Source organism: Lethenteron reissneri, chromosome 32 (assembly GCF_015708825.2).
Source record: "Lethenteron reissneri isolate LAM-NWPU_2019-01 chromosome 32, ASM1570882v1, whole genome shotgun sequence".
NCBI classification, from domain to species: Eukaryota; Metazoa; Chordata; class Hyperoartia; order Petromyzontiformes; family Petromyzontidae; genus Lethenteron; species Lethenteron reissneri.
The window spans coordinates 10,760,284-10,782,089 of NC_083810.1; the positions used below are offsets into that span (position 1 = coordinate 10,760,284).

General features: G+C 51.4%; 1 protein-coding gene across 3 annotated transcripts in view; it reads right to left on the reverse strand.

Moving 5' to 3' along the window:
* The window catches only part of LOC133350019 (neuronal migration protein doublecortin-like), a 66,302-nt gene extending 46,431 nt beyond the window's left edge, over positions 1–19,871 (reverse strand). For 2 of the 3 annotated variants that reach the window (XM_061563972.1, XM_061563970.1), the window contains exons 1-3: positions 19,719–19,871; positions 16,841–17,526; positions 9,001–9,515 (exon numbers count right to left, since the gene is read on the reverse strand). In XM_061563972.1, the coding sequence (XP_061419956.1) occupies positions 9,001–9,515; positions 16,841–17,222 (897 nt within the window). In that variant the 5' untranslated portion in view covers positions 17,223–17,526; positions 19,719–19,871. Of the gene's footprint in view, positions 1–9,000; positions 9,516–16,840; positions 17,527–18,098; positions 18,252–19,718 lie in introns of those variants that run through there. The other variant, XM_061563971.1, reaches the window with a different exon arrangement.
* Positions 19,872–21,806: the final 1,935 nt, after the last annotated feature.

A 21,806-nucleotide genomic window follows, 5' to 3' on the forward strand; every position in this document is an offset into this window, starting at 1 on the left:
TCAAAAATATGTTCTGCTCAGGGCTCCCCCGGAATGGGCCAGCATCACCATTGTCTGGCTCCGACACAAGACGGCTGCCACGAGACGCCTCCGAGGCTGCTCTATTATGAGCTCGCTAATTATACCCCCGTTACCACCAGGGCAACAAGCAAAAAAAAGTGGCATTTTGTGAACAGCCGAGATTTTTTGGCGCCTCTCTAATAACATTCGGTGACACGGGCTATATTTCAGGGCAATTTGCATGCAAATGTGAAACACTTCATTGTCCACGTGTGTGCGTGTATTTATATATAAAATAATTATAATTCTTCCGTTAATTATTCCACTTGCGCTCCAACTTTCTGACGTTGCGGTCACTTTTTGAAGCCACGCGGCAAATAGGAAGCGCACTACGAGCTAAGCTGCTCTAAAACGGCGTGATAATCCACGTGGATTAAGGGTTTTGGCGAGCATCTAGAAAATAAAATGCTTTTCCCCAGCAGCGGTGTGGACGGTCGATATGGCGGGGGAACAGTGACGTGCGGTGAGGTCAATGGCTGGGGAGGCACTGGCTCGTGTCAGAGCCAGATTCACACACGGAGGGGGCGTGGCCTCACGGAGGGGGGCGTGTCCTCACTGAGGGGGGCGTGTTAGACACGTCCCCCTCAGTGAGGCAGATGTGATAGCTGCCTCCCCTGGTGCTTTTTCATTGCAGTTTCATGACGAGACCAGCGAGCCTAAATATAATTATAGACATATGTGAAATAAGTTACCTGGAGTATGGAAGGCGAGGACATGATTAGAAGGGGTCTACAAACATGACATTGGTGACATACTGAGATAGTAACAGGCACGCGCTTATTGCCCGCGCTCCATCCAGTTACTGAGGGGTTGCGCAAGGGGGGGAGGCTGAGCTCGTCGCTGCCTCACCTCTCGTCTCTTCCTGTATTTGCAGTGGAGCTCCGCAAATTTGGCGATTTCGACTATAAAAATGATTGGAATCGTACACAAATGACATTTATAACACAGATCCGTGGAAAAATCTTCATATTTATTTAATTTGATTATTTTTTTTTACTTTTCGTAACAACTATTTTCAATGGAGTATGACAGGTGAGGCTCTGCCTCCCCTGCCTCCCCTGACCGCACGCCCCTGCTGGGGACAACAGCATCGGGCATTCCCAACACTCATCGTGGGCCATGACCTAGCCACTGCTGGATAAAGGCCTCCACACGCCGTTGCCATCCCCACCGCGCACCTGCTCACCACGGAGCTGAGACAGCCTCTTGGGCACGTTCCGTTCCCTGGCTGCCACTCTGCAACCATTCCCGATCATCGGGACTTATACTGGTAGGAACCTCCTGGTTACACCAGCCCACAGGGGATTATTGTATCCGTCCGTCGTGCAGGGAGGGGCTGGGTGGGGAGGGAGGGAGGGGCTGGGTGGGGAGGGGAGGGTGGGGAGGGACTGGGTGGGGAGGGTGGGGCCGGGTGGGGAGGGGAGGGTGGGGAGGGGCTGGGTGGGGGTGGGAGGGGTGGGGTTGGGTGGGGAGGGGCTGGTCACCCCGTGGTGCCCTTATAAAACTCAACGTTTAACCTACTCACGCCGGCTTGTGCCCGCCCTCACAGTCGGGCATATTTGCGGAATACACCACGCCGCCGTTGACCCTGGCAATTGACCGAGCAACCCAATGTTCCTACCAGCTCCCTCCGCAGGAATGTGTTAGACAAGTGTCTGACCCAAAACCCAGTTATTTTTCAAAACAGTTCCGAGTGGTGTGATTTACCCGCGTGCGTTCTGTAATCCATGTTCCACTGTCAGTCTCCGAATGCAGTTCCAAGCACGTGTCATTCCACGCTTCTTTGTGCCACTCTTCACTTTTTGTTACATTTTTGTCTCGTGAATGAACCGTACATCACAGCAGGTAGGAGGCACCGATTAACCCCAACAGCCCTCGCAGCCAAACGCGCGTGTGAGCCGGGCAAGGGTTAAATTAAGCGCCGCAACGGTTGGCAAAATAAATCCCCCGTTGTTTTTTCGGTACAACTAGAAGCACAGTGTTGTTTTGTGCTCGACTCAACGGCTCGATATAAAATCCAACCGCGACAATGCCGCCGTTCTACAGCGAAGCAAATGCTAATGAGCGGCGCCTTTCGTGAGATCTCGACGCTAGAATGCGTTAGCGGAGAACAAAAAAAAAACTCCAGGGAGGATGCGGGTTCACCAAATGAGGAACAAACACACAAGCGAACTCAAGTTTCTTGCCAAATCGCCGCCACAAACCGTGTAAAGGAGACCCCCCCCTCGAGTTCATCCACTACAGAAGTCAACAAGCAATGAGTATGGCCTGTCGAGCCCCATCACACGCCCTTGAGCACCAACACCACCACGGGACATGTAAAAGCCTTATCTTGACTCACTCAGTGAGGCACAGCAGTTAAAAGTTACCCATGCTGATTAAAAAGGGGAGATACCCAAAGCCGAAACAATCAAAGAAGGTTTTTGTTGTTGCTGGCACGTGTGTCCGTGTGTGGCGGATAAGTCAGTGTGACATCATGGCAGTAACCATCACCCGATTTTAAGAATCCAGTTTGAAGATTTTTTTTTTACAAAATTTACGGATATAAGACAACACGGCACGAATCCTCGCTCACACCCCCTACCCTCGCCCCCCCCCCCAAACATCCTGACACTGGGCACACACTCTCGCGCTTACCTCTATGTCGACAAGTACAATTACATGTTTACGTGCCTGGCACGACTGTGTATATAAAAAAATAAATACAAATTCTGCACATGCTCGCAGTAACCCGTACGCGAACGAGTGCAATTCCTTGAATTTCGCTTTTATAGGAATGATGGTAAAAAAAAAGATGTCTGTTCATTAGCGCAGCCACACATTTCGTCTCGGCGGAGTGGCGGTGGGGGGTGGTGTTGGACGGGGGCGATTGTGGGTGGAGGGGGGTGGCTGTTAGGGGGTTGGCGAGGGGTGTCGTTACGAGCAGCCTCCAAGGGGACGAGCGAACAGCCACAATAAAAAGCGGTTTTCAATTTTCGCCGCGCGCTCTCCCGAGCGTTGGGCGCGGCGTCGGTGGCGGCGCAGGGATGAGGTCATGCAGCTCGCGTTCACGCAGCGCACAACGGCCCGCATCCCCCCCACCACACCCTCCTCCTACCATCACGATCCGAGATGGTCCCCCCAGCATTCAAATTGTGTAGCAGCGCCAGGCACGACGTTGTATCCCCCCGCCCGCCACCATCCTTCCGTCCCCACCCCACCCCAAACAATAATTCCTTCAACGCTTTGGCTGTCGCGTTCGTTTGGCTCATTGCGATGTTTGCCACGAGCACGGTCTGGGCAATTGCGTTCGTTTGGATAATTTAGACGTTTTTGCACGCGACCGTGGCTGTGGTCATCTATATTCTTAGGTTTTTTCGGTAAAGTCACGTAGGTAAAAAAAATTAAATTAATAAAAGTAAAATAAAAATAAAATAAAAATCACGACGTTTTGCAGGCTACACAAGCTTCCGTATTCAGGTGGAACCGTCACAGCACGACTGCTGCATCAAGTAAGAGAAATTCCAAGAAAACAGTCCTTGTGTATATACTGGTTGAGGATGGGAGGAGCCATTGTGAGGTTCGGTGCGGCTGAAGCACGCTGCGGTCATCTATCCGATAAAGCCGTCGTGGGCAGCAGCTCGCGCAGCGAGCGATTACTGGAGAGGCAACGGCGGAAAGAGGTAGTATGGGTCCGGTCCACGTGCCAGCTTGCAGCCAGCGTCTAGTTCATGTTTTATTCATCAAGTCATCGCAGAAGCACGGCTGCTCCGTGTCGGTAAAGGGAGAACTCATAAGGGGATGACATCATTATTCTCCGTCCACACTCACACCAACACAGACCATCTGAGCCCACCTCCCAACTCCAATAAGAATGGTAATTACATTGATTAGGGTTATTTGTTTGTGACGGGATCGTAGGGGAACCACGGTTTGGCGAGATGTGAACTGCTTCGCCTGGCATAAAGGAGGTCGTGGATTCCATCCCGACCCTGACGGTCTGTATATTTTGAGTTTGCGTGTCTTTCTCTCCGTGGTCGCATGGATTTTTCTCCGGGTCTTCCTGTTTTTCCCCTCTTCATTATTTAGAATTAACGCGCGCTTAGAGTATTTGGATGCTATAAATTTCCACGTGAAAATCCACTTCGTTGATCATTTGCGATGGCCAGGTTGCATCTCAAAAGGAGCGACACAGCCTTCCCTGGTAAAATAAAAATAGTCAAATAGTTGAGTGTGAAATTCTCCCTGCAAATGGGGAGATGTCCCTGCGTGTAGCGGCGGCTTCAACAATGTGAAGTGGGTACAAGCGATTGTCCATTGTTTGCCATGCCGACCGTACACATGTAGGCTAATGTACATGCAATAATAACATTTAATAACGCAAGCCCTTTGTCCATCCACTGCTGGATGAAGGCCTCCCCGAGGCGTACGAGCCACGGGGGTTATTTGACCACACTTGACCCAGCTGGTCGGTGCTGGTTGGTGAAGAACAGGGGGGGTTCAGGGTGTCAGATATCAGGATGTTCAGACATCACATGTCACTGATGTCCACCGTGGCCAGGACTCAAGCTCAGATTGTTGGGCTCGCGGTGCAATACGCAAACCACTGTGCCACCACTCGGCCAGTGTGCATGTACAAGTCATTAAATACACACGTCACACATAGACACGGCAATGGGTCCCCCATATGGAACAGCAAGTGGGTCGCATTCACATCGGGCTGGCATCGCAAGTCTAACTCGCACAAACTTAATCATTTGGTCTTCATTAATCAAACCGACACTGACTGTAACAATCTCACACTGGTAAAGGAGGTCTCATAGTGTAAATGCTTACCCCGAGCTCTCAATACTCTGATCGTGCGCTGTTTTTGAGTTGTACGCCTTTTAGCGTCATCTGGTCCAACACCAATGGAGACTAGGGTCTAAGAAAAGCTGTCTCGGGTGTGGACCAATCAACTTCAAGGACAGTGCATATCATTGCCATTATCAGAGTTGTTTCTTTTTGTTTGCATTTTGACTGCTTGTGTTGTGGTTATTGCAAACATGATGCCTTGTATAAAGGTGTCAGTTTTTGTACCAGTTGAAAGGGTAAACACCTATCACAATCTCATTACAAGTTTCCTTATAGTAACATCGTGAAGCTCCACATTACAATAATATCTTCTTGGTTCTTTCGGTAAAGTCACGTAGAAGGGAAATAATAAAATAATAAAAATAAAACATAATAAAATAATTCTCACGACGTTTATTATTTTTATTATTATTATTATTTCCCTTCAACGTGACTTTACCGAAAGAACCAAGAAGATGAATCCCTGCAGTCACGAAAGCTTTAAATCGAAAATTACAATAATAATAATTCCATAATTCACACGTTAGTCTGGCCACAAATGGAGGTCAGCGGTGGGACGCTGTCACGCGGTGGCCTCGGCTGCCTACCTCTCCCCTCTGCGTTCCCGCGGCCCCAGTGAGACTCCCTCACCGGGCATCGCGCGAACTGCAGAACGCGCGCGTAGCGGAGCGTGCCCAGCTGCCATCCTCCGCTGTCGGCGACGCTCTAAATGCGATCGCGAGCGAGCGAGCGAGAGCGCGCCCGCGAGCGGGGTCGCGTGAGGACACGAGCACAACGTACGGCAAGCCTGGCAGGCAGGGAAGCGGTGAACCCAGCAGAGGTGGAGAGAGAGGGGAGGGAGAGGGAGGGGGAGGGAGAGCGAGGATGCAACCGAGAGAGTGGGAGAGAGATGGGGAATCGTGATGGCTGTTAAACCCGGAGAATCGCAATTAAAATCTATTAGCGGGAAGGACAAGGCAGGCAGCCATGATGCTTCTGAGACTTACGGACACAAACGTTTACCTGTTCGCCATTTCCCTTCCTTGACCGCGATGAGCACAGCCCTTCGAGTGTACAGGGCGATTGCCAAAACGCCCTGGCAACTCAAAAGCGCCTTGCAATCACCATCCCATTTGAACCATTCCAATGCCCTGCTGCGGTCGATACAAAGGGGACCCCCCCGAATGGCAGCTGTCCTTGTCTGGCACAGGATGTCCACAAGCACCGGCCTGGAGGTGGGCGTTTGTCCTCCCAGTAGGGTGCAACTAATATCATACGGAGCTCGATGGTCAGTGTTAAGATTCATCCGATTGGATAGCGCAATATGAAAACCTTGTGAAAATATACACTCAATGCGTTCTGTAGGGTTTTTAAAAAAAATGGAAATGCCCTAACAATTTTAAATGGGAGATTCTCTTTCCAGCCCTTGGGCAAATCCACCCTGCTGGTCACAGTTGCGGAGCTGCACCTTTATCCACCGCCTTTCACGAGAAAGCTTAGCTCTTAGGAATACAGTCCACAAAACAACTAGAAATTGTTAAAAGGTTCCTCTTCAAAAAATATTTATATAGAAATTCTAGAGTGACGCATTTGAGTGGACGTCGTACACACAATGGAATTTTTTACAATGTATTTTGCAAAAACCGGGCACTTCCACACCGAGGAATCAAACCACAAGACTGCTGAAATCCACAAAAACCTCGAATCTTAAAATGACGATCCGGGTCTGCATTTCACTTTGCCGCAGCGCATTAACATTTTTTTTTTATAATAACCTACTTACGTCTCGCCGAATGCCACGATAAATGATGCCGCGAGGGTGGAGCAAGGCATCGGGGGCCGACGGGATGCCAACGGGATGACATCATTAGGGATGCACAACGGAGCTCGCCTAATGGAACTGCCATCTGTCGAACATAGCCCGTGCAGTCCGGACTTCCTGGACGGCGCGCAGAGCGCGTGGCTAAGCCGATGGGTCGCGGCTCTGAGTGCGTCGCCAACGCACACGGGCACGTCGGCTCGCAAGACGGAGGTCGCGCAAATACCCCAGGTCACGCGGCTCTGCCGACCGATCGGTGTTCATCAAACGCTTTTTAACCCTTTCCCATTCCGATGACGTACGTGTACGGAACGGGATCAGAAATGAATCGGGACGTATTCAGGTCGGAAGGAATACCGAGGCTCCCACACTGCCATGCGGGAGGGAGGGCGTGTGTGGCACAGTTTGGTGCCAGCTATCATAGAGCGTGGTCGTGTCGCTACAGTACAACGTCTTTAAAAACAATGGTGCTATGTAGGTAAAATTTTTAATAAACTAAATTAAATCACGACGTTTCGGAGGCAACACAAGCCTCCATCTTCAGGTGGAACACGCCACAGCAAAATTACTGTAGTGGTTAATGACCACGCCGTTTGTGAACCCCTTTTATCCACTACAGTGATTTTGCTGTGGCGTGTTCCACCTGAAGACGGAGGCTTGTGTTGCCTCCGAAACGTCGTGATTTAATTAATTTTATTAAATGTTTTACCTACGTGACTTTACCGAAAAAAACAAAGAGTATGAATCCTTGGAGTCACGAAAACTTCAAATATAGAATGGTGCCAGCTATCATAGAGCGTGGTCGTGTCGCTACAGTTTTCTGCGGTGAGTACAACGTCTTTAAAAACAATGGTGCTATGCCTCTCAAAATTAAATTAACGCTGAGCTGCTTGTGCGTTCCGAGAATCAGCGGTGAAAGGGACAACCGCTGTGCAACTTGCAGACGTCTCGGAACGGGGAAGGGGTTCACAAACTCCGTGGTCATTTCGATTTAAAGCTTTCGTGACTGCAGGGATTAATCTTCTTGGTTCTTTCGGTAAAGTCACGTAGAAGGATAAAAATAAAATAATAAAAATAAAACATAATAAAATAATTCTCACGACGTTTCGGCCACAACGCAAGCAGCCGTCTTCAGGTGGAGAACAGGTATGTCGAGAAGGCAGAGTCTGTCGAGAAGGCAGAGTCTGAATATTCAGACTCTGCCTTCTCGACAGACCTGTTCTCCACCTGAAGATGGCTGCTTGCGTTGTGGCCGAAACGTCGTGAGAATTATTTTATTATGTTTTATTTTTATTATTTTATTATTTTCCTTCTACGTGACTTTACCGAAAGAACCAAGAAGATCCGTGGTCATTAACGAGACGCGGCTTTGTCGCAGGGGATGGGAACCCACCCCGCCCCCCCCCGTGAGTCGTACTCGGCCCCGCAAATTAACTTCACGTGGCTGGAGACTTTCATTTCATCAAGGTCGTGAATAATTTCACATGGCCCCGTGACTTCGTATCATATGGCCCACAATTAAATTTCATGCAGCCCATTACTTTTTTTCATCTCACACAGCCCATAGCCACGTGAAGCCTACCACTCGGAAACGACTCACGAATCAGCGCACCCCCTTTACTGGGTCCCAACCACGCGCGCGTGAGCTGCGTTGCGATCGCATGCACGAACCAGTGCCTGCGACTCGCCGTGCATTTGTGCGGTGGTGCCAAAGCCTTTTCCTGCCGCGGTTAAGGTTCGTAACGACGCCACCGGTCCATCGATTCAAATCAATTCGGAGACAGTCTCGTGACAATCGAGATCAGGTTGGGGACTGAAACGAGGAAACACAAACGGGATACAAGCACCCTCGAGAGAAACCTCTCTAGAACACCCTCCAAGCGGAGGCTTTTCCAACAACGGTGGCGAGGGAAAGCAATTGCAGTGGCCGCACCTTTATCTTTACCCAGGAGCCCTGCAATGGCTCACTCGCGCCGCACGTACGTTGAACTTCTTTCGCACTGTATGTAGCCAACCATACTAAAGTCGGAGGAGCGGGGGAAGGACAACAAACTAAACGCACAAAAAGTGTCGTTACTGGCAAAAGGAACTCGGCTATAGGCGGCGAGTGAGCGAGCGATCAATTGCAGGGGCTGCCCCTTTATCCAGCAGCCTGGGCGAAAGCTCGGCCGTCTCCGTCGCGTGCCCGCCCGCGCGACTGCGTGCGCCCTCACCTGCTCACCTGCATGCTCACCCGCTTGCTCACCTGCTCACCCGCTTGCTCACCTGCTCACCCGCTTGCTCACCCGCTCACCCGCACGTCCGCTCACCTGCTTGCCGTCCAGCGTGTAGAGGCGCTTGACGGCGCCCGTGTCCAGCTTGACGGCGTCGGTGATGTCGGCGAGCACCTGCTCGAACGAGTGCGCCGTCTTCTTGTTGAGCAGCACGCGCACCGCCTTGCGGGGCCGCACGCCGGCGCGGATCACCGTCACCAGCTTGGGTCGGATGAACTCCTTAGCCTCGCGCGTCTCCGGCGTGTGCGCCCCGCTCGCCAGCGAGGAGGGCGCCCGCCCGATTGGCGCCAGCAGGGCCGCCGTGGCCACGCCGGCGCCCAGCCCGGCGGAGGAGGCGGCGCCGACGCCGCCGACGCCGCCTCCTCCCCCCGTGCCGCCGATGCCGCCGATGCCTCCAATGCCGCCCGAGAGGGACGAGAGGCCCGAGCCGATGGAGCTGCTCGAGCCGATGCCCACGACCGCCTTGACGTTGACCGACCAATTGGGATTGACGTTCTTGGTGTAGTCGAGCCGGCGGAACGCCTCGTTGGTGGCGCACACGTAGCTCTCGCCTGCGCCGGGGGAAACGCAGATGGGAGGGAGGGAGGGAAGGAGGGACACAAACAACAGCACAGTAGTGATGGTGGTGCTGATCCTATTGGGAGGCCCTAAAGAGGGAATACTTTTTGGGCCACTGGGCCACTGGGGTCACTGGGTCACTGCCACCTTCAATTTAGAAACTCCTCAGTGAGAACAGCGATGTCAACAAGAGTTCAAGATGAAGCGGAGATGCAGCGAGACGCGTAAAAATTTATACAGATAAGGTAGTAAAATGAGAGAAACGGTGGACAAGATGGAGTAAGATGAAAAAATAGAGATGAGAAAGATGAATAACGCTTTTTATTTAATGAGATTTTTGTGTTTATTCGGATTTCGAGCTGATATTTTGGTGCATCCCATGTTTTTCTTGATCTACTTGGAGCTCTAAGCTTTTGTGCGGTTTGCTTAGGCCTAGCATCGCCACTCTGCAATAGCGACAGCAGCAGCTTGGGCATTGATTGGGATGAGAGCGCGGTTGTCGCGTACATTTCGGAGCAGCTGGGGCAACAGGGAAGGCGCGAGAGGTGTTGTGATATTGGTGCAGAGGTCCTCGGAGAGACGACGCAATCGATGGCTTCTCAGAGAGGATCTGCACCAACAATATTTAAATTATTTCCCCGAATGCCACTAAATAATGCAATTTGTCTCGTCCACACTGTGGAAGCTGCACATTACCAGGAAACATTAAGAGGCTTGTGTTGTACCAATAATGGGCCACAGAATTATCAAATTAATCCGCACATTAGTTTTTTTTTATGATAATAATAAAAAAAGGATTTCCACAAAACACGTTGACATTGCGGTTGTGACGGCACAGGTCAAAGAGTTCAAACCACGAGGTTGCCAGGCGGTGCAGGCATCAGAGCACCGAGCTGGAACCACTGAGATCCTGGGTTTGAATTTGGGTTTCAGCCACCACGTGATTAAAGCCCGGCAATGGTGGCTATGCACATGGCCCGTGATCCAACACAGCGCAGGCAGTAGCGAGGGTTGATGGATCACCGCACACACAAATGTTGTGAATCTCCCTTCCCATGGGCGCCCAGAAGGTGTCCCGTACCCTGGCTCTGACAGGAGAAGGCAGTCCAGCAAGTGGACTAATCACCATCTGTGTCCATCTGTACGGGGATTGAGTATTGCCCCCTCTTCTTGGTTCTTTCGGTAAAGTCACGTAGAATGGAAATAATACAATAATAAAAATAAAACATGATAAAATAATTCTCACGACGTTTCGGCCACAACGCAAGCAGCCGGCCGTCCTCAGGTGGAGAACAGGTCTGTCGAGAAGACAGAGTCTGAAATGTCTGTCTCTTCGACAGACCTGTTCTCCACCTGAGGACGGCTGCTTGCGTTGTGGCCGAAACGTCGTAAGAATTATTTTATTATGTTATATTTTTATTATTTTATTATTTCCATTCTACGTGACTTTACCGAAAGAACCAAGAAGATGAATCCCTGCAGTCACGAAAGCTTTAAATCGAAATGTTGCCCCCTCGCTCGCATGGGTCTCCTCCCACTTGTATAATGAAACGCTCCCCACCAATTGGCTTAAGACATCTTAAAATAAAAACCCAATACAGGACCCTCTTGAAAAAGAGTCATACAACTCAGAGTGGCTATTCTGGATAAATAGAAACCTATAGACTTACATAGAGACCCACGACAAATTTGTGTCGACGCAGGGACCAAGAGAGGGCACCGTTGAAGATACGCATTGAAGTGCCTACTGGCGGCACACTACAAGAATAACAAATTAAGTCTCCCCACCAATAAATAAATACATGGTGAGTGGGGGGAGGGTGCCTGCAGACAATGTCAGCAGTTTACACAATGCATCGCGTTTATAATTCCAAAGCGCAATTGAGTGGGGGCTCCCGTCTGGGTTTATTGCCCCACTTAGGGGGCAGTTAAAAGGCGGGGGGGGGGGGGCAGTGCGTTTACCGTTTAACAACCACTGCTGCCTTAAAGCCACACCGACTGATGTCCACGTCGTACCGCCATCACCGCCGCCGCCATCAGCGCCAAGTAGGGGTCGAGACCAGATGCGGTATAACGGCGCGTGTCCATTATCCTCCCCCCCCCCACACTGAGTGTGGTATTTGTGTACAGAGCAACCAGAGCCGTTCATGGGGGTGGGGGGCCAGGGGTAAATCCCACAGTGTAGGCCTCCCCCGACTCCTTCAGACCAAACCGGAAGTATTGCATCTGATACCGGGGCGAAGCGTGTGGGGGCCCCCCAAAGCGCGGGGCCTGGGGCGGTCGCCCTCGATTCGCCGTACACCCTGGGGACGGACGTCGCTGGGTGAAGCTCTCGTCTTGTGCAGGTATTCACAAATCTGACATTTTCACACACAGTCATGTGTTCCTAATATCACGTACATTGGCTTAGTGTTTGAACGACATATAGGTAACCTATATGCGCACTTTGGTGTTACGGTAAATTTCCTATAGATCTTTGTGTATCCGACCTGTTCACACATCCGCCCTGCAGTTTAGTCCCCAGCGTGTCCTGTCTCGGGTTCCGGGCTCAACGCACGTGATATTGGTCCAAAATAACTGGTAATAAAATTCGGAAGAAATCATTGCACCAAGTATTGTCTAAATCGGCGGCTCTTAACTTGGGGTGTACGCACCCCCTGGGGGTACAAGATGCCCTTTCTGGGGGTAAGAGACAGTGAACAGATTTTTTTTAGAAGGTAAATAATAGAAAACACAAATTAAGCAAGGGCACAAGAGTACAACTACTTTGTTTCATCAAACCTATGTATTTATTAACATTCTAATGTTTTTTTTTTACGATTGAGAACCAAGGGGATGCAAGGCTGCAGTAAATGTTAACAACCGCTGGTCTAAACTATTCAACTAAAATATAATTTTGCCAGGTAAGGCCCACTGAGCTATACAATTCTTTTCCAGAAGTGACCTGGCCACAAATGATAGCTCAACGAAGTGGCTCATCGCGTGGACAATTTACAGCAACCAGATACTCTAAACGCGTGTTTCTAAATGTGGAGGGAAAAACCGGAGGACCAGATAAAAATCCATGCGACCACGGGGAGAACATGCAAGCTTCAAATATACAGGCATCAGGGTCGGGATCGAAACCACGACCTCCTACATGCCAGGCGTGGGAGTAAATGTCTCACCACAGCGGCACCCCTGTTCACATATTAAACGGTGCTTATGACGCCGCTTGTGAGGTTTGTGCATCAATCGTGACCGGCTTCTGTGCTGATTGACATTACGGACTTCTAAAACAAAACCGGGCATTTACCAACATTCTCTCTCGGGGGTCATCACTGCAGGCATGCAATTACCAGAGTCAAATTCACTCTGATTTTTCGTGATCATCATTTGACAATTGCCTACAGTGCACCGATTGGGTTGAGCATGGATAGCGCTTGGGATGGGTGACCGCCACGCATAAAAGCCAGGTTCCATCGGCTCCTGCTGGCCTACGTTGTGGGCAGCAGTGCGGAGCAATCTATTGGAGCACCTACGTCTATGCTCCACACCTTCATCAGCCCGCACTGACCGGCGTGGTGAAGTATGGCAGGCCGTCATCCAGCAGTGGATTGATAACGGGGGCGAGGGGCGGGGGGGGTGTTGGATGCGTGTAATGTAACGGATTCACACGACCCCTGCAGAGCCAATGGTGGCTGCGGCGTTCATCAGTGTTAACAAATAATGAAGCCTGAATGAGGAGGATTTATCGCGTTGCCACGTGACGTCCACGGCATATCTGGAGGTTGATAATGTTGTCTCCATTTGGCGGGTGTTGTGCATCGAATGTAAAATAATTAAAATCTAATCTTAATGCACGCCCACCTCCGCCCTGGAATCCATTTGCACCTCCAAATTAGCACGGTTGGCTACGTACGGTGCAAAAGAAGTGCAATATACATACACACAAAACTATACTGTATCTTAAGTCCCTCATCTCTGCCAAGTCCCTCCTTTGGTGTTGACATTTCCCCGAGCCCTCATTTCTCTTCCAGCGTGTTGCAATGCAGTAATCTATTTTGACGTTATCAATCCAATTGTATTGTGACATTAATTGCAATTACCCGCACGCATATTATGTACGCAGACACAGATGACAGATCGTTATAATTACAAGAAATCTGAATCTCCACCCATCAGATCCCTTGCCAGTCTGACCCCATGCTGTAAGTCTTGAGTGACGGCTTGGCTCGAGGCAGCTTAAAAATCATTGTCAGTGCTCCTCCAACCGTTAATTAGAGCCAGCAGCCTCCGCTCGTTAAATCGGCCCCTCCACTCTTCATCGCCACACGATCAGCGCTTCCGGCCAGGATGACTCTTGCAGCACATATGGGAGTCCTCGCGCTCAGAGGGATCTGTGAGCGTGCCCGTGTTGGGGCATTTGCTCACCGCACGGCGCTCAATCATGCCCCTAAACCCACTTCAAATCCTAATCCAGACCTGCATGAAACCGATCACAAATCCTCACGCAAACTGTGACCGAAACCACAACCCCATCCAAAATACTGATCCACACCCAAATCTTAACTCCAACCCGAGCCCAGATCTTAAACCCAGACTTGAAATATCTCCCAGATGCAATCAACCCTAACCTGGACAATAATCCACTTCATAACTTTAAACTGGGGAAAGACTCACTCTAAGCATAGCCCTTACCTAGAGCATAACCCAGCTCCAAAATGAATCATAACCTCTGTTCTCAACGTAACGCAGCACACTCGCAATATCGTTGTGCTCTGAACTAAATTAACTCTAATCCAAAACCTAATCCAGCCCAGATCAACACCCACATCGCTAAACCCACCGCAGACCCAAACCTTAACCCAAACCGTATCCCAGATCATATACCAGACCCGAACGGCCGAACCCTACACGTTCACCAACCACTAGGGGCGCACCCCCCGCACCCCCCACACACACTTTGATACAAGAAAGGATGTAGCAACATCGTGTGGCAGAGAAACGTGTTTTTTTTCCAATTCTCAGAGCAGTTAATTTTTTGGGAACATTTACTGACAAATCCCAATTCAATTCGAGGGTTTTTTTTGTTGTTGTCTGCACGGTCGTCGGTGACGAAGCTGTGACCATCAACTCACCACATTCGAGAAGTTGGTTTAAATCGAAAATTACCCGGACTTCTCTCAAGTGGGATTATACATCACAATCATCCCCACCTCCTCCTCCTCCCTTCCGGCAGACGAATTCCCCAGGTCATTCTAGATTTGAAGCTTTCGTGACTGCAAGGATTCATACTCTTAGGTGTTTTCGGTAAAAAGTCACGTAGGGAAAAATAAATAATAAAAGTATATAATAATTTTTTTTATACAAGTCTCCGTCATCAGGTGGGACCGTCACAGCTAAGGTCACTCTTCTTCTTCGTTCTTTCGGTAAAGTCGCGTAGAAGGGAATTTTATTATTTTATTACTTCCCTTCTACGTGATGACTTTACCGAAAGAACCAAGAAGATGAATCCCTGCAGTCACGAAAGCTTTAAATCGAAATTTAAGGTCACTCTTGCACACGAGGCAATCCTGGTCTCCAGAGTTCTCACCTGGTTCGACAAAACAGACTTCAAATCACAGGCAGCCGAATCTCGACCGCTCAGCGGTGCCGTGATGAAGCCTCGCCAAGATATCCCTCACGGCCACGCAATGCGTGGTGGGTGTTCGGAAAGCCCCCCCCCCCAACCCCCGTCTATCCAGCAGTGGAGTGTGCGCGTGCACACACAACAACAACAACGATGCGTGGCGTCTCCACGCTCGTGCCGATTCTCGATGCGTGCGAGTGTCTCGCTCCGGCGTGGCTTTATTTGTATCATTATCATCGATGCCCCGTCCCTTCGTTGCGAGCCCAGAAGGCGCCCGTCACTAGCGCCGCGCTCTGTCCTCGTAACTCTTGCGAGGAGATGAGAGATGGTGGAAGAGGAGGTGGAGGGATATGGGTGGTGGGGGGTGGAGTTCGCGCCACGAGATAAATATCACGCTTTACTGCTCGAGAAGCCAATTGCGCATCGACCCCCGAGGAGCCGGAGCTGGTGCCCCCCCACCCACCCACCCATCCCCCCGTGCGCGTCGTCTGTGTCCGTCTATTTAATTTGGATTTTCCGCTGCGCCTTGGAAACAAAGATAAAGATGCGCCGCCTTCACGCTCGGAGCTGGGGCGAGAGGGGCGGGTAGGGGGGTTGTGTGTTCATGAGTCACCGTGCCCGGCTGCCTTTGTCTCTCTCCCCCCCCCCCCCCCCATTTCCGATGTTTTGACGCAACGCACTATGGGTTTAAATAGCCACTTATTACCACTGAACGTTGGCCGTGTCCAGCAATCGAACCCAGGGCTCACTGGCATCGGAGCACATTGCGCAGAGCGCCACAACTTTAGACGATGCACAGCGCGCATTTTTATCTCGGTGATTAATATCAGCGCCGACAGTAAAACGGATCGATGGTCCTGGAATTATTTTGGCACCCAGCCACATCCATCTCGCCTTGTTTGGTTTTATGCTTCTTATTTTGTCTTCATTAGGATCATAGGGACAAAGGCTACAATGACTATATGATTACTATGGATCGGCATACCTTGTATCCCAGTTCCTTACGCCGATAACCCCGACTCCAAGTAAGACTAACAGCGGCCTGATTATTGAGTGAGATATTAAGCCCTGCTGACACTGACATTTGCAGCATCTCAATATTTTTGACTCATTAGGCAATTAACCATAGCGGACATTAGCCACCAGAGACGTTAGCCAGGGTTAGGCGAACGTCTAGAACCCGAGGCACAACGCAGGGAGACACGGCAAGGGCACACGGGTCATACACCACCACCACGACCACCACATCGACGGCCACCGCATCGCGGCGCTTTCAGATGTGCTTCCGAGGCCGTCTGGAATGCGCTTCCTTCCGAAAATTAGGAAGCCACTGGAGTTATCCACTTGTAAACCATCTAGATTGAAAACTCATTTCTGTAGAACTGCTTCTCGTGTTTAGTTTGTTCTGCTTCTCCCCACACCTCCGATTAACAAAGGTTGGCAATGTGCGCTGCGAAAGAAGTTCAACACACATACACATTTAAGTTAGAATATAAGAGGTGATAACAAAGAAATATCTGCACAGATGGGTCCATAACCCACACACACACAAGGAAACCGTCCATTATTACCCTCGGACACTCGACGCCCTTAAAATCGACCACTTCTCTGCTCGACACCGGGCAGAGGCATCACCGGGGCAAGCACCGGGGCAGCACCGGGGCATCACCGGGGCAAGCACCGGGGCAGCACCGGGGCAGCACGTACCCTCGAGCAGCTCGTCGAGGCTGGTGATCTTGTGCTGCCCGTCGATGGTGAAGACGGCGCGCACTCCCTGCGGCAGGTTCACGTTGTCGGACAACGTGCGGGTCAAGTCGGCGAGCAGCGCCTCGAACGAGCGGAACCTGTCCGGCGAGATGGCGTACACGATGCCCTTGTAGTACTTGTCCCCGTTGCGGTAGAAGCGCACCTTCTTGGCCTTCTTCTCCGAGCTGAGCGCCTGCAGGGTCCGGGTGCGGTACAGGCTGCAGTGCGCGCTGTGCGAGGGGCTGGGAAGGCCGTTGGCACCGCGGGAGCCGCGGCTGAAGCGCAGGCCGCGGTCCCGCTCGTCAAAGTGCTCCAACTCGGAAAAGTCCCCGTTGAAAGACATGTCGGCGCTCAGGTGGTGGGTGTCCTCTAATTATACTTCTTCTTCTTGCTGCTGCTGTTGCTGCTGTTGACGACGATGACGCTGGTGGTCGGCGCTGTTGTGTGCTGAAGCTGCGACGCCGCTTGGCTCGTTGTCTGCCAAACGGTCCCGAGCAGGTGCTGCTGCTTGATACGGAGCGGCGGTGGTGGTCGCGAAGGTGGTGGTTTCAAAAGTGTTGCCTTGTGCAGCGCAGTTGACGTTATCGGCCGATGCGTTCGGATTTCCTTGGCAGGGGGCAATCTTCTCGCTCCTCGTTCGCAGACACCTGAACGCCGCACAGCCGAGACAAGGAGATGGATGGATGAAGGGTGGACGGATTCAAGAGCCGAATGGCTCACAGGGTTATAGCTAATAAATACACTTTGAAACTTTGGATGGATGGATGCAGACGCGAGCATTCTTTGTTGGACGCAACGGGGCTATTGAGAAGCGACTGTCATCGCCGTGACGTAGCTGGTGATGCGATGATGATGAATGCAACTCGCGGTATCGTCGACATCGAATGCCAACGAGGCAACCGTCACGTTTGGTTGTTGGGTTTTAAAAATGGTTAAACACCTTGGTAGCAATATCATCGGGTCATTTATAATCCATACAGTACGCGTATTATGTCATTATCGCTGCATTGCTACGAATTACAAAATAGCTTCACAATTGACGAAAAAAAACATTATCACCTGAAATTACGACAAAACAAGGGCACACACAATCATGACGATTAATATGAATCTATACCGCAGGGGTATCACGAAACCCACAACACCGCGCGGAACACATTTGAGAAATTGGTGCACAACAAATAATTCTACTTGTCAGTGGCCTCAAAAACAGCCTCACCGAGTCTCTTAGACCCCCACCCAGTCCCCTCCGTTTCAGGAGGGTTCTGGCTGGCACGCGATGGCTGGCCAAGCGTTCCTCTTTTCAGTATCGTATCGTAACAGCACCGTGCACTCGTCGCTGTACGGGCGACTGTACGCATCTGAGAGCGTGATGCGCTGTGGTGCGCGATGCGAGGAGCGTCTGGCAAGGATGGGGTGTGGATCTCTGCGGGGGATGGGTGGGATGGGTGGTCTGGGTTTGACGTGGGGTGGGAGGGGGGAGGGAGTTGAGGGCGGGTGCGGGGGATTAAGGCGTTGTGAGCAGGGGAGGGCGGTGGAGGAGGCAAGGGGGGTGCCCAAGAAACACCGATTCGTACATACGGGCGCGCGAACATGCACCGAGATGAACCCACAGACATCTCATGTCAATGCGCGCGTTGCAAAATAAAGAAATATATCGAGCCAAGACGATAAGCGGTAGGGAAAGGCAGCGGCGATGAAACGCGGCGATGCACGCGTGGAGCCATTAGCATTCATAGCAGCAGCAGCAGCAGCAGCTTCTCTCTCGTCCGCGCGAAGCCTTCACGCACGGCGCTCATCTCCAAGATGATGTGGAGCGTGATACCGCGTTGCTGAGTGGTGCGCGAGCACAAAGAACAAAAACGGAACATTATTTAATTAAACTTTATTGGCCGAAATGTCAGTAATTATATATATTGTGTCCTTGTAATACTGTGTTACTGACGAATATGTTGAGCTCGTGTTAGTTGCAGCAGCAGCACTTCCACCAAAACCATACCCGTCTGTTGTGTGCAGATAATTGTCATCCCATTTTTTCTGGCTTTTTACGATTCAAATGGCAGTCTGTGATTTAATATACCGATAAGCGAACGCAATTCCGCCGAATATAAAGCGGAGGGCTAGCGCTTCTGGGTAAGTCAAGCCAGGCAATCGCGGACAATAGTCGCGATGACTCACTGACAGTCGCTGACTGACGCAAGATGAATAGATGATGATGAAGATTTTTTAAATAACCAAGTTGGGATTTTTGTTAAATCGCTGAACAACGCAATCGAATTTTTTTTTTACCCGCAATAAATGCAAAGAGCGAGCCACTTGACCACTGCACGTCTGATAATTTGCGTTTCACGATGGTAATATTCAATTCGGTTGATTGACACGTTGCCGACTGCAGATGGAGAGCGAGCTTGCAATGCAATGACCCATTCGAGGGGGGCGGTGGCGCGTCCGTTGCGTTACCGAGCCGTGAGCGCAACAGAGACTCAGGGGCGCGACTCACATTCAAACAAAGAAACGGACATTAGGTCGCTCAGAGCCTCTCATCCCGACACTCGCTCACACCTTCACTCGTCCGCCCGCCCGCCCGCACTGGGATGCACACAGATTCATTTCAGTCGGATCCGTCGGCGCAAATTATTCGCGTTACCCGGCACACCACGTCCGGTATATCCGCCGCTCCGGCTGACACGGCGACTAAGTCACGTGTCAACCACTAACACCGGTCCACCAGCCACCCGCGAAATATTTGGCGAGACGTTAACCCATCGGGGATGTATCCACAATACCGTATGGAGAATATCACACACACACGTGGACAACGCGGGTGTGTGCGTCTCACCTCGAGGGGCGCGTGGGCTGCTGCTCTCTGCGTGGCTGGGAGCTCTCCCCGCGCGCCGCTCTTCGCAGTGGCTCGGAGTGAGAATGTGCGCGCAGGCGCGCCGAGGATGGGGAGTTTGCGATAGGGGAGGGGAGGTGGGGGGGGAGGCGATCGCCCTCCCATTCTCGGGCTCACTCCCTCCTCTCACTCCCATCCCACCCCCCCAGTCCCTCCATCCCTCCCTTCCTCCTTCCCGCACGCCTGCCCAAGCTTCCCGTGATTCGACGCCGTTCGCCACGGGTGGTGGCTTCCCCCATCCCTACCGCCGAATCTAACATCACCACCACTGCCATCATCATCATCTCCTCCATCACCACCACGCACGGTGCGAAAGAAGTTCAACGTGAATATATACCACCACTATCACCACCATCATTACTCAGCGTCAGCAGTTGCGCGCCTCCCCTTCCTCTCTCCTCCTACGCCTCTTCATCATCATCATTAATATCCATCAACATCACCATTATTATCCATCATCACCCCACAATCCGCACAGCCTCGCGCGAAGCCCAGTCCTTGTCCTCCTCTCACTAGCATCATCGTCGTCACCACCATCACCACTCAACGTACGCAGCCTGCCAGAGGTGTAAACGGTTCATCCACGCGAACGATTCGACGACTTGTCACCTTTCCGGAACCAGGACTCTCACAAACGAGACTCGCCCTGTTCCCTATCGTGGTGGACGAAGCACAAACCGTGGCCGCAACGTTCAGGCGACAACGACAGCGAAGACGAATCGAACCACATCTATTCTGCAGACGCAAGACCCGCTGGTTTAATACACAAATCGTTCGCAACCGCCAACAGATTCTCATAAATCGACTACTGTCGTCACATTGCGGTTATTGCAGCGGTCACTAGCGGCGGCCGGGATCAGGTGAACGCATCACGCATCACGTATACGACTCGAACAAAGAATCAGTTCTTACACAGGCGATTCGACGCACACATGGTGGCCGTTACGAGATGAACGATGCATCGTTACATCCACCCCCTCCTTCCCCTTCTACAATATTCCACGCTTTTTCTCACCCGTCTCTGATGTGAATATCATGTCTCGGATGCTAAGTTATGCGCGGGCACGTGCGTGTGCGCGCGCGCGCTCGTGTGTGTGTGTGTGTGCGCGCGCGCGGATCCGTGCACGCGTGTGCGTGGTGGGGGAGCGGTAACGAAACGGCCGGCGCTACGCTGCGCTACGATCCCGACCCTACCCGAGTTCGATTCGCCGCTCACGGCCAACACCGGTGACGATTAGCTGAACCGGTCCTGGGCCTCCCCTAGGTCGACTCGGCCTTAAGCGGGTACCTGGTGCGGCGCGTTTAAACATCGGCACTGGGGAGACAAAGGCGGCCGGGTGCGGCGTTGCCCCCCCAAACCACCTTGCATGCCGTGCTGACGACCCTTCATGGGCGTTCGCTAACAGCACTTTGCCCCGCGAGTCTTGCGTAGGCTACACGGGGGATCTTTATCTTTGGCGCGCTCTCCACGTGGAGTTGTCCCGGCTCCCGAGATCCGCGAGGCTCGTGCACACACCGGATGCGAATAACGAATCATTAATAATTGTATTAATTACACAACGCCTGCCTGTCCCGAGCTCGCTACCCGAGTTGGTAGCGTCATCGTTGTAATCATCCATCAATGACCGTGGACACATTCATCGCCGACAAGAGCAGCCTGCCGTCACTGTCGTTACCGGGCCATCATTTCTCACGGATTGTATATATCGCTACATCATCACTATCGCCATCACCCAGCGATCTTTATTAGAATCACCACGAGCAGCAGCAGCATCACCGACCACTAATCTTACCGACAGCAGCATTATCATCAGTAGCATCGGCATCTGCATTATTACTCAAAGCCACTACCATTCGCCTAGTAATCAACATCACACTATCACCACCACGTCCGATCTGCACCCCAGATTAGCGCTGTCGGCGACGTAATGTGCGAAAGAAGTTTAACATAAATACATGTCATTATCATCATCTCCACCATTATTAAATCACAATCATCACCACTGTCACCATCTCCACTACGACTACCAA